The sequence below is a fragment of the Chelonoidis abingdonii genome, chromosome 3 (genome assembly GCF_003597395.2).
Source record: "Chelonoidis abingdonii isolate Lonesome George chromosome 3, CheloAbing_2.0, whole genome shotgun sequence".
Classification (NCBI taxonomy): domain Eukaryota; kingdom Metazoa; phylum Chordata; order Testudines; family Testudinidae; genus Chelonoidis; species Chelonoidis abingdonii.
The window spans coordinates 110,617,550-110,630,544 of NC_133771.1; the positions used below are offsets into that span (position 1 = coordinate 110,617,550).

A 12,995-nucleotide genomic window follows, 5' to 3' on the forward strand; every position below is an offset into this window, starting at 1 on the left:
TAATTTGTCAACATTTATTTGGAAATTTCTATGAAGATATTGAAACAAGGAAGTTTTTTAATTAAAAGCAATCTTTCTGGCTTTTGGCTGCAAAATCAGTAATAATGTCATCATTATGACAAAGACAAAGAGATGTCTTGTTTTGATTGCAAATAGCAAGACCAGTCAAGTGTTCTGATTCCTTGTAGAGTGGAGAATAGTTTTTAATGAGCTTTAGTTTGGAAAACTCCGTTTTCCTGATGCTACTGTTACAGGAAAGTCAGTAGAATAAGAGTGGCAATGTACACATTAGGATATATATGTCAACAAGTTGCTGGTATGAATAAACTGTGTACAATGTCCATCATCGATTTTGGATGTGGCAACAACTCAATTCTTTGTACAGTTCAAGTCCATTTAAATCAAAATGATCACACATGCTTCAGAGGGCCCTAGGTCAGGGGTCCCAACGCGGTGCCCGCGGGTGCCATGGTGCTCACAGGAGCCCTCTCAGTGCACCCGCGTACTGGCCAGAGGACGAACATCGCTGCCAAAATGCCGCTGAAATTCGGCGGCATTTCGGCGCCCGACACCTCTGGATGACATCACTTGCCACCAGACAAGCAGCGTCATCTAGAGGCGTCGCCGCCAAATTTGGCAGCATTTCGGCAGATGCTCGGCCGCCACCACGGTCTTCATCTGGTGCCTGCCAGATGAAAAAGGTTGGGGTTCGCTGCTCTAGGTTTTGCACTTTGTCATTAGTTCTCTTGTTTTCCTATTCATTGAATTTAGTCCTGCTCAGCCCACTGCCAGCTGAGTGAATGGAACCCCAGGCCAACAGCAGGTTGAGTGGCTTCAGCCAGGGTCTCAGCCACTGGCCTGCCCAGCTGCTACCAGCCTGGGGTTCCTTGGGGTCCTCCAGGCCGCAGCAGGTGCTGAGTGGGGCTGGCGGCCAGGACCCAGTGGCAATGGGGCAGCAGCCGGAACCCCAGAGCCAGTGGCGGGCTGAGCCACTCAGCCCGCCACTGTGTGCCATCAAAAATCAGCTCGCATGCCATCTTTTGGCACATGTGCCGTAGTTGACGACCCTTGCTCTATACACTAGTAAGGAGATGAGTATATTACAGTTGTTGAGGGCTCTATTTAGCAGTAACAGGGCTATAGGAAAGTCAGTCAAACATTTTTTGTTTCTCTGATGAAAACTGGCCCACTCCCTCCCATACCAAACTTGTCACAAAATAGTTGTCAACAACTTAATTTCTGTTTTTGGCTAAGATATTGATTTTAAAAAAAAAAAAAATATTGAAATTGAATTCAGGATTGTTAGCAAGCATTTTGGCAAACAAATTGTTAAATGACAATCTAAAATGGCAACACAGTATGCTTTCATGCTTGGCTCACCCCCAAACTTGCTGGTCCAACAACTGCAGTAGAGGAGGAGATAGTGGAAAACTGCAGGACCCCAAAATCCACCTCTTGAGGTACAGAGTGGCAAAAGCAGCAGCAAAACCCTCAGGCCTGATCACACGCCAATGGGCACCACCGCCAGCCCAATGGACCATGGTGAAGTTTAGCACAGCATCTGATCTTAGGGATGGGGCACCCATGGAGCCACAGCAGCTCATCCTGCCCTGTGCAGCTCCCCTGGATGAGATGGATCGCTACCAGCCCGGGGGATGAGACGCGCTCCCCAGCTAAGGTGACCAGATCCAGATGTTCTGATTTTATAGGGCCAGTCCTGATATTTGGGGCTTTGTCTATATAGGCACCAGTTACCACACCTAGGGTGACCAGACAGCAAGTGTGAAAAATCAGGACGGGGGTTGAGGGGGGGAATAGGAGCCTATATAATAAAAAGACCTCAAAATTGGGGGACTGGTCTCTATAAAAGTGGGACATCTGCTCACCCTACCAACCCCCGTCCTGATTTTTCACACACGCTATCTGGCTATCCCCAGCCCAGTCCTGTGCGACCCTTCCATCCTGGCTTTCACTTTCAATCCTCACCAGGCAGCCAGCCACCCTCCCCTCCCCTCCCCCCAGCACCTCACGCCAACCCAGCCCTGACCGAGTGAATGGGGGAGAGAGGGGTGCTCCGTGGGGGGAGAGACACTCGGGGGGGTGCTCTGTGGGGCAGGGGGGAGAAGAAGGGATGTTTATGGGGGACAACAAAGGATACTGCCAGAAGCCGCAGAAGCCTGCCTCCATCCTTCAATGCCAGGGGGAAAGTCACACTCAACAGTGGAGTTCCTTCCCCCACTCCTTCCCAGCAGCCAATCCCCTCCCTCAGACTGTGCTGCATTCAGCTCTCTCTAGGACCCAGCAGCCCTGCTCTTACATGCTCCACTGCTTTCCATCTGTCCGGGCTCCCAGCAGAGCGGTGCCCCCAGACCTAGTGGTGCCCTAGGCGGCTGCCTGTTCTGCCTATGGCTAAGGATGGCCCTGCCTCTCACCCCGCCTTGTATTGTCCTTCTTTGTTTATCTAAGCAGCAGATCAAAAGGCAAAATAGGTTTCAAAGTCCTACCATGATCCTAATTTCTTTCTACACAACAATCAAATGTACTATCAACTTGTTACATGGCACACAAGGAGGCTGAGACAGGATAACATTTGTCCCAAAGCACCCTAGTGTATCTATTACTTGAAGCCTGATTTTACCAGATGCTGAGCACCCATAGGGTATGTCCATACTACCCGCCGATTCAGTGGGTAGTGTTCGATGTATCAGGGATCGATTTATCGCATCTCATCTGGACGCAATAAATCGATCTGCTAATCGACACCCGTACTTCACCTTGGCAGGAGGAGTAAGTGGAGTCAATGGGGGAACTGTGGCAGTCGACTTGCCACTGTGACGATGGCCAGGTAAGTCGAACTAAGATACTTCAACTTCAGCTGCGTATCTTAGTTCGAATCGCCCCCACCCCCGCCACCGCTAGTGTAGCCCAGGCCATACTTGCTATGAACTTTAGCTGCCAGTATAGATGTTTGACGCTTCTGAAAATCATGCCCATTATCTTTTATTTTACTTTATCAGTAGCCTTAGCAATAGTCAAGTTAGTGAATAGCTTTCCTGGTAAACATTCTACTACTCCACTCAAAAAGAAGACTGGGTGAAAGAAAGGAGATGAGGAAAAGCGATGAGCATTTTAGGAATACTGCATATCAATGGATGGAAGCCTTTTATTTTTTTAATGTTGCAAATCTCTTTTTCTTTCATATGGCTATTAAGGTTGGACACTGATCAAACTGCCCATCAGACAGAGAGAGAGAGAGAGAGTGTGTGTGTCAGTGTCAGATGGGCTGGGATTGAAACACCTGACCCTTCTTTATTAAAATCCTGATGTTGCAAATGTCTTTTCTATAATGGGACAAAAAGAAAAACAGAACATACAATAATATTGATTCATCTGTTCAGTCATTTGATGTGCTTCTCTATTGTTGCCGTTCCTGAGACTCAGCTTTATCCTGTATGTGACTCTGATTTTAACGATAGTGGCATGCTATTGAAATGAGTAAATACAATTTCTGAAACTCTTTTTTACTGACAAAATGTACTCGAAGTACATGTAAGCCTGAGAATCTGCCACTGCCTTAGGTCCCAAATTCCTTTGATTTCTAGACTTATTTTTATTTTCCTGACAATGTTATCTGCCAGTTTTTAAAAGTAAATGACTTTGCCTTCATCATTTATTCTGCTACCCTCACTGACAGGTCAGATTTGGTCCTGTAGTTAGTCCCCAGTGACTCCTCTGTCAACATGAGCGATGAGAGACAGATGGAACAGATGAGTTTAAGGGGTAGGTCAGATCCACAGCATAAGCCTTCTTTGCCTCAGTAATGTGGGAACACCTCAGTGGCTGCTCTGCAGGAATTGAAGGCTCCATGCGTGAGAGAACAAGGCCCATACATGGATAATGGTAACTTTCTGTTTCATCATGTTCTCTACCAGCCCTGTAAAGGTTTTCGGTATAAATGAACATTGGTCCCTTCAGTAGTAACTAACCCTGTACCCCCTACTGCATGATAATATAGTACCTCACCCAGGAGAAATTTTGGGAGAAGCCAGGGGGAGACAGATACAGGAGGGCCATGAAACAGAGGGTCTCCATACAGAGAGATGACCATAGCTTCTGGTCAAGCTCCAAAGATCCATAGGTTGCAGAATATAAACTCCCTACAAGATCTGGGTGTGTGGAAAACAGTGTCTCTGCCAAAGAGACATTTAAATGGAAACTCCACCAATCCAGATTTGAGAGACAAGGAGGGTGAAGTAATATCTTTTATTGGACCAACTTTTGTTGGTAAGAGAAACAAGCTGGTCCAATAAAAGATATTTCCTCACCCACCTTGTCGCTCTAATATCCTGGGACTGACACAGCTACAACTACACTGCATGCAACCCAGACTTGGGCAGTTTCCAGTCACTATCGCAGGAATAACTTAAGCAAGGGACAGTTTAACTCTTAGATTTTGTAGAACAATAAACTTTTACAAAACCTGACCCTGACAGAAATGTTTTCATAATTTTTTCTAATTATAATGGAAAGTTACTTTTTAAAAATAAACATTCTTCTGCAGTACTTGAAACCCAAACTCTGTAACATTGTGCTAGTGACTAGGAACAAGAAAATGGAACTGACTAAAACGTGATCTGCCTGCTTTCACTGTCCATGCTGAGAGAAATATTAAAAGTAAACAAAGAGCATTCATAGTGAAAAGGAAATGATTTCATTTTTAGTTATGTTTGGTGCAGAATGTAACATAGAAAGGGAATGTTTACTTTTAAATAAATGACATCTCACTTTGGCCTTTTTTACAAAAATAAGACAATTTAAAAGCCAAGTAATTATATTTTGACTCCTTGCAGGTACGACTGGATACCTTATTATTCACTTCATCCCCCAGTAGTGTGAATAATGATGCTAGGGTGCAGAATAGTTGCCATCTTTCCACCTGAAAGTGACTGCACTTCAGAGCTTCCCTGTTTACATATATTATACAACAGTGTTTTGGACTGCTCTGGTAGAATACTGTAGCACTGGTTCCTGACTGGAAATTTTCATGGAGTAAGGAGTGCAATAAGCTGTATACAGTTTGTTATAACTCTTTGGCATGTAAGGTTATTTTCTTCTGAGTGTTAATGTACCTCCTTTCTCCAGTTTTGATTAGTTTGTTTTCAGAATCCCTTTAATTTAACTGGACATCTGTCATTCAGATGTATGCTTGTTATTCCACAGGTAAATATTGGTTCTGAAAAAATATCCCTTTAAAAAAATAGCGGCTTTCCTTTTAATATGCAAACCACAAGGGGGCGCAAACACCTAATATATTCAGGGTTGAAAAGAGTTTATATTTCAAAGCTGACCACCCATAACAGATTAGTGGATTAATATTTTGCTCTAAAGGACCTGGCCTTTACTGATGACATGAATTTATATCCAACCCAGGCTTTTACAGTTGTAAAAGTCATTGAGACTATAAACTTCACAATAGATGTCAGCCTATTCTTGGTGTGCTCTGTAGAGTACCCCATAAACAGCTGTGATGAGGTAACTGTTCTTGCAAGATCCAGCTAAGGCTGTAATGGCTTTATCAGCATCAGCAAACCGGCTGTCCCGATATTTTTTTCAGCTACAAGACACTGAAATTATTTTATTAATCAGTATCTATTTTTCTGACAAGTGTGTTTGGTGTTATGTGAAAGCTTATCCTTGATCTCCCCTGCAACTAAAGCAGTGTGTCTATTTATGGACATGGCTTAAAGAACAGTAGATCTCATGTACCATATTAGAACTTTTTGAAAAACAGCCAAAGTACAGAGGTCAGGTTTCCTGTACTATAAGCAAACAGGATGCAATCACAAGGTTTATGAATATCTGATAAACTAGATCACTGTACATATTTCACTAATTATTTTGCCCAAACTACAAATTATTTAAACATATCTAGAAACGCTACAAAAAGCCAGATAGGCCTTCTACTGCTCCACATGAAGACAGTGAGAATTTTGCCATTGACTTCACTTCAGAGAGATTAGGGTCAGGCCATAACTGTTGTTTGGTAGACAATGCTATGAAAAAGAAAATGTAGTTTGAAATGTAGCAAAAGAAATATAGTTATGACATCCACCATTATCTGACACTCTATTAGCAATTAAGTGACAATTTAGGTGATGTGATTATAAATGTTCTGCAAATGTATCTGTGGTATAATCTCAAAGGTCAGCACAAATTCTTTACATTATTTCTCTCTGGACAAAACCAGTGCTTTTAGCAGTTCAATCTAATGTGACATTGTCTGGAGGAACTAGAGCACAGGAGTTATGCAATAAGGTGTATGCAAATAGATTTTTTCCTGTGGGCCTATAAAACTACCTATTTATGGAAAAGCTTATATGGGAGGATTTATCACTGCACACAGACTAAGCAGTAATGCTTCCACTAAGAAGAATCCATGTTTTCACCATTTATAAATCAAGAATCTGTAGCAGTAAACAGAAGACTATTCCCTTATGTTTTAGGAGTCTACTGAAGATGAGTTAAACAGCAATTAGTATTCAGATAGTTTGTTTTACACCAGAAAAAAAACCTAAAGGAGGCCATCAAAGAGATGTATAGGACAAACAGCCTCAAAAATGGAAAAAAGATTTAGTGCCAAATTAGGCAGCAGCTTTTAACACTGTATCTGCATTCTTCTAAGCACTAAGTTAGAGGACAATTGATAAGATACGGTTCAAGGGCATTCAATATTGTTTAGGGACACACAAAATTAGTGACCACTGTCTGAAACATACTGTTGTCTCGTCAGAAACAGGTATAAGGAGAGAATGTTTCCTACCTGGAAATACTGGAGAGTAAGGGATCATTATACTACCACTTCCCCAAACCTGCACACCTGCTTGTCTCTAGTTTGGGGTGACCAGACAGCAACTGTGAAAAATCGGGGCAGAGGGTGGGAGATATTAAGAGCCTATATAAGAAAAAGACCCCAAAATCGGGACATCTGGTCACCCTACTCTTGTTGTGTCTGTTGGCGTATTTTATGAACATAAGCCATTTTGAATATTTGTATGGATTTTACACATTGATAAACTAGACAAGGTTGTGTGTAAAAAGGGTAGAGCTAAAAGTATCACTTTTACCAACAGTTGTTTGGCAATACTAAGCAGCTTAATTTCCCAGGTGGATTCATAACACTGTAATTCACACACTCCTCTCTCTCTCTCAGGGGTTATTGTTCTCTGTTTACACACCCACATTCAAAAATTCAACTACATAATAGTTTTGTTCTTTCCCCATCACACAAGAACTCACAACACTGAAAAAATAATTTAAAAAGAATTAGAAAGAGGATAGTGTCAGATCAGTGTCAAACTTGGGAAGCATAGCTAAATGAGAAGTATTATTAGGGATAGGATCCTGCTGTCCTTATTTAAGTAAAGATTTACATGGAAGGGATTTTGTTGGGTTTTTTGGGGGAGGGAAGAGCGGGCACAGGAAGAAAAAAAAAAAAAAAAAAAAAAACAGCAAGATTTGGCCCTTAAAAAGAACAAATGTATACATTCATTATAAGGCAAAGTTTCCCCCCGCCCCCCCTTCCAAAATACTGGAATCAAATGGATATGAATTCATTTAACTGGGAATTAGTTGGCAGCTGTGTCTGAGAAAAGAAATGGATTAGGCTTGTCCCATACTAGAAAATTTTAAAAACTTATAACTGCTAGGTATTTCCTTTTCCTAAACTCACTAAATATGAAAAATAGTAAATTTCAATGTGATGCATGTCTTAGATTTCTGTATGAAACTCAATGTAAACCAAATAATCAAAGATTACACAGAAAAAAAAAATCCCCACCACCTAATGAGTCCATCTTTTAAATAACTCTTCAACATGACAGTAAAAATACAAAAGAAAAAGTCTAACGTAAGTGAAAGAGAATTTATAAAATTACAAGTTTAATAGATAAATATAATAAATACTTTATGCATCATAATTCTGGACAACTACATTTAAAGCAACTATGCTGGCAAGTCACACACAAAAAGTTGCTTCTTGGCAACTTTATTTTTGATAAAACCACGCTGACAGGCATATTACAATGTATCTTATTAAGCTTTATGCCATAATTATGTTTAAATCTTGCTCTCCTGAGCTCAATACACATTGGTGCAATGTAATTCTACTTCGGAATGTTTTCCTGCACACCAACACAGTTTTTTTTCCCCCCACAGGTAGACATTCTACTTACCAAGGGCAAGCGGGTTCGGAAGAAAAAGTTTGGTAAAATGACTTCTAGAAAAACTAAAGCATTTCTTAACTTTTTATTGACATTGGCAAATTAAAATAGAATAAATTAACAATATTTTCTCAAAAAAATGTTTTGTACAAAAATACTGTCAAAATTTCCTAAAAAGCTTTTAACACAGTAGTATCTTTTCATGTACTGAATAAACTATATTAGCACAGTGTCAAAAATGCTGAAGACAGAAATAAAATAAAACTCTGTGAAATGTTTGCCACTGACTAGTCAACATTCCATCCACACCATATTATTGTCTGTACATATGGGGGAGGGGGACTGGGTAGCAGACTTTAAGTAACATTCTTTTCCTGATCTAGGAGGGGTTGGGCCACATCTGTTAAGCTTCCAGTTTAGCATATTAAAAAACAAAAAATTAGTCTGCACTGCAATGCATAGTTAAAAATGAAGCAAGATGGCAGCATTTGTGCAGTAATATCTGCCCTTTAAAGTTCATGCAACCAACTAATGGAATTTTTTCCCTGTTCACTCAGAATCTGAATGCAGTTCAAGTCATTGGAAATCATTGTTTAAAAAATCCACTAGATTAAGCAATTTGCCAAGATTAATATCTAACAGCTGAGCACTGTTGAAATTATGGACATGTTACTGTGAGGCAACGGGGGGTGGGGGGGCAGATAGGAAAACCCATAAAAAGCCAGAATTAGCCAGAAATTATTATTACAGGAAGGGAAGTGAGTGTCAAAACTACCAAAAAAAGTAAAATAAAAAATGGCAGCAATTATTTAACAACAACCCCAATTTATACAAGCTTATAGTTTACTCTGCTTTCCAGATTCTCAACCTTTCCAGCACTGAAAAGCGAGATACTGTGTCTAAGGGAATGTTTTCATTCACACTGATAGAAAGTCCTTTGTTTGTTTTAAAGAAGTCAGCAGCTCACTCTGCTGGGCTGTTGTTTGCAAACGAAGTCTGTCATGAAATCAAATTCATTCTGTCCCAACCATAGCTCAGGAAGCTCCTTGATGCGGTCCAAACCCATTTCTATGACTAAGGACATGAGCACCTCCTCATCTATGAAGTCAGTGTCTATGACATTGGGAGGCAGCATTGCTGCAGGGACATGGGGAACCGAAGGAGGCATGCCGCTGCTGCTACTGCTATGCTTTGAGTTGCAGTCTCTGAAATGCTGGTTTGTTCCGTTCATCGGAAGATTTGCAGGGTGCAAGTCCGGCATATAGTGGTTGTGAGGATACGGATGGTGGCTAAAATACTGGTTGTTTAGCTTCTGCAGCTGCATGCTGGCCGTTAAGGGGCCTCCTTGGCTTGCAACAGGAGGGGCCAGGAACTGAGAATTATTAAATCGTGCCGTGGGAGGCATGCTGCTGGGAGGATGCCCCCCATTCACGTTCCCTGGTCCCATTGCATGTCTGATCCCGCCATTTGCGTTCATATTTCCAGCTCCATAATGTATATGCTCGCCCATCAAGGCGCTGAAGGCATGTTGCTGCTGTTGGTGATGGTGATGGGGGCTCGGAAACTGACCCATCCCCATTCGATGTGCAGGGTGGTGATGAAGCCCGCTGGTTCCATCAGGAAATCGCCCATGATTCATGGCCATCATGTGGTCTGCCATTTGCCACCTACGAAGTTAACATATGGAAAGAGATATTTCTTAAAACCCACACTCTTTTACACTTGCATGGGTCCCTTAAAAAGCGACCTCTCCCCTCCGACAGAGCGTGCAGCAGCGCTCCTCTCCACACAATGCTACTGATTTATTTGAAAGAAGTCTGCAGCCCAAACCAATCCGTACTGCGAGTCCTAAGAACTCACCCACCTTCCCACTGCAACTCCTGCACACCTAGCAACTAAAAGTACCGCGTCCACCAAACACCCGCCTCCCAAAGGAATTAGCTGTTCTTTCCATTCCAAGCCGTGGAAACCTTTAAAAGATGCCCTGCAAAGAACAGCAAAGGAAACGAGTCCCACCCCTCCATCAGCAACTTTGGAATTAAGTCCGCAAGGCTTTTCCTATTCTGTTATTTTTATAACACGTATGTAAGCAGCTTATGGTGCATAGCTGAGAATGACCGTATTCTTTCTTGCGCCGTTCACATCCGTGCTGCCGCTGTACACCAAAGTATAAACAAGCAAACAACAATCAACCCCCCCTCCATTACACTCACCTCTTTTTGTTGTTGTTGTTGCTCCAAGGGTGTTGATAAAATCAGTCAGTAAAACTCGCCCAGCATAGAGAGGGCTTTTCTTTTTCTCTCCCCGTGGTTATGTGAAGATACTAATTATTAATTAGTGTTGGTGCTTGCTGGTGTGGTGGTGAGGCTGCTGCAGACGCAAAAGCTGTTTCTCCGCTCCTCTGCGAGGCTCACTCGCACTTACCAACAATGAGCTGTGTTTCTCTACCCAGCTTGGCCACAGTAATAAGGATTCAGAAGGAGGAGCAAAACCCTCACAGGCAACCAGAAGTAAAACCTGGAGCAAGCGAGGGGTGGGGGAAAAGGGAAAAAAAAAAAAAAAAAAAAAGCCAGGCGGATCTGGAAGGAATCCAAAGAATCCTGTTCGTTCTGGTTCAGCGACACGTGTGTTTGCTGATCACTTATGCGGTGTCTTCAGATCAGCTAATGCTAGGAGCCATATCCCTGCTACACTCTTCAGATATCTCAAAGCGAGGGAGGGGGAGAGAATTACGAATATATTGCATAGAACTGGAGGAGAGAAGACTGACAGGGAAAATAGATCCTGTCTCATAATGGACAGTGTTGCAACCACTGCTAAGAATAACTTAACAGGCTTCGGTTTTGTCACATAATATGGTACTCAGCTTGCACTCCCTCCCAGCTCAAATCAATCAGGCTATTTTAAACTGCCATTGATTTGTGAAGCAGGGGTTGTCTGTAGGGTATTTTTTCCCCCAATGCAATTCTGCAACATTGCTTCCGATTACAAGCATTACACTGAAAGCAACTGAACAGCCTCGCTCGTGTCTTGTCCAGAATTGCTGGGCTTCCTCGATACAGCTCCAAACACGTGAGAATTAATGCTGTTTTTGTGAGCTTGTCTGGCATGCTACTTTTTTTTAGAAACTCCCTTCCCCACATCCTCTTGGTATTTCTTCCTCTGTCTCTATTTGGAGGGGCCTGTAGCACGCATAAAGCAGAGGTTGCAGGTGGCAAGGAATATAACGGGGGATTTTTGTCCTCCATGGCACACAGCGACACAGATCCGATCCGCGCTTTCTGGGTTACACTCGGCTGCTCCATGTACGTGTGCTTTTGCTAAGTTTGTGTTTACCTCTCTTGGTAGCTTTGGCATTCACACGGAGGCGACTGTGCTCTGTAAACAAACTCAGCAAGACTCATTCCCGAGATCCACCTTTTTACACATACACGGTTACTGCTGCTGCCCTTGATCCGGGAGGTGGGGGAGGAACGAGGTGGTTTCGAAGTTGCACAACCTCTCGCCTGGCTGGCTTTGTCTGGTGATGATTTGGGGCTGATTTAGAGGGATCGGGTTTGCAGGGAACGAATACAAGCGGTATCTGACACTGCTTTTTGCTGGAAAAGAAGAAAGAAATACATAAACACGGTAACTGCTATGTAAATACAGTAGTCCTGTATGCTGAGGCACAACACCATAAACCCGCCCCTCAGCACAGCACATGTAACATTCAGCACTTCTTTGGTATGGTGGGGTGGCATGCAAATAGAACCCCAAATATCAGCAATCCTGGATTTTCAAAATGCATCTTTAGCTAAAAATCCACCAGATCTTTCCAGCTGCACTAAATTATCACACAAGAGGGAGAGAACAAGGGGAGGAGGATTGTGAACACTGCAATGAAGTTGGATACTGTCCTATTTTAAATCTTATCTAATATAAAACTCTTAAGAAGGGACACTATGTCACAGCTCACTGAGAGTGCTGGAAGTTCTGGTTCAGCTCTATGGCAGCTGTGCTGGGAGACAAAGAATGGGGCACACCCCTTGTTCGCCATCCAGTAGCAAGCAGTAATGCTTCTGCCCTCTCCACTTCCCAGAGCAAAAACAGAAGTGTGCTGCTGGCACACATGCATCGCAAAGAGCAGAACTACAGGGCATTGCTGTGACAGCATAGGGCAGGCTGTAGGGGACCTACTGAGGAAGGGGAAGTCTGACTGGTAGCCCTCTTTTAGAGCAGCTTGATTGGCCAGGGCCTTACTTGTCTGCTCTGGCCATAACCTATTTAAAGGTCAGTTAAAGGTGATGCTTTTCTGCCTAATTGCTCTAGTGGCAATGTTCCCTCTAATTTTTTACATTCATGTACGGAATGAATTTTGTTATGTGCACCAATATGGAGGTGATGTGTGGTGGGGGTGGGGCCGAGGGGTTCGGAGTGTGGGAGGGGGCTCAGGGCTGGGGCAGAGGGATGTGGTGCAGGGAGTGTGAGGGCTCTGGCTGGGGTCGTGGGCTCTGGGGTGGAGCCGGGGATGAGGAGTTTGGGATGTGGGAGGGGGCGCAGGGCTGGGGCAGAGGGTTGGGGTGAGAAGGGGTGAGGGTTTGGGGTGCAGGCTGCCCTGGGGCTGTGGCGAGGAGAGAGGGCTCCCCGAGCCCTCTCTCACTGCATCAGCCCAGGGCTGGAGGAAAGCGCCTTTTCCCGCTGCCGCAGCTCTGGGGCTGTGGCCTGGGGAAGAGGCACTTCTCCCAACTCTGTGCCTGCATGGCCCTTGATAGCCTGCTGTGTGGCTGCGCAGCT

At 43.4% G+C, this 12,995-nt stretch overlaps 1 protein-coding gene across 1 annotated transcript; it reads right to left on the reverse strand.

Annotated features, from left to right (window-relative positions):
* Positions 1 to 9,088: 9,088 nt before the first annotated feature.
* On the reverse strand, positions 9,089 to 10,517 carry CITED2 (Cbp/p300 interacting transactivator with Glu/Asp rich carboxy-terminal domain 2). Its single transcript, XM_032769233.2, has 2 exons — positions 10,433 to 10,517; positions 9,089 to 9,886 (listed from the first exon to the last, which is right to left on the reverse strand). Exon 2 carries the CDS (start codon positions 9,877 to 9,879, stop codon positions 9,175 to 9,177), a length of 705 nt encoding a protein of 234 aa, XP_032625124.1. The 5' UTR covers positions 9,880 to 9,886; positions 10,433 to 10,517; the 3' UTR covers positions 9,089 to 9,174.
* Positions 10,518 to 12,995: the final 2,478 nt, after the last annotated feature.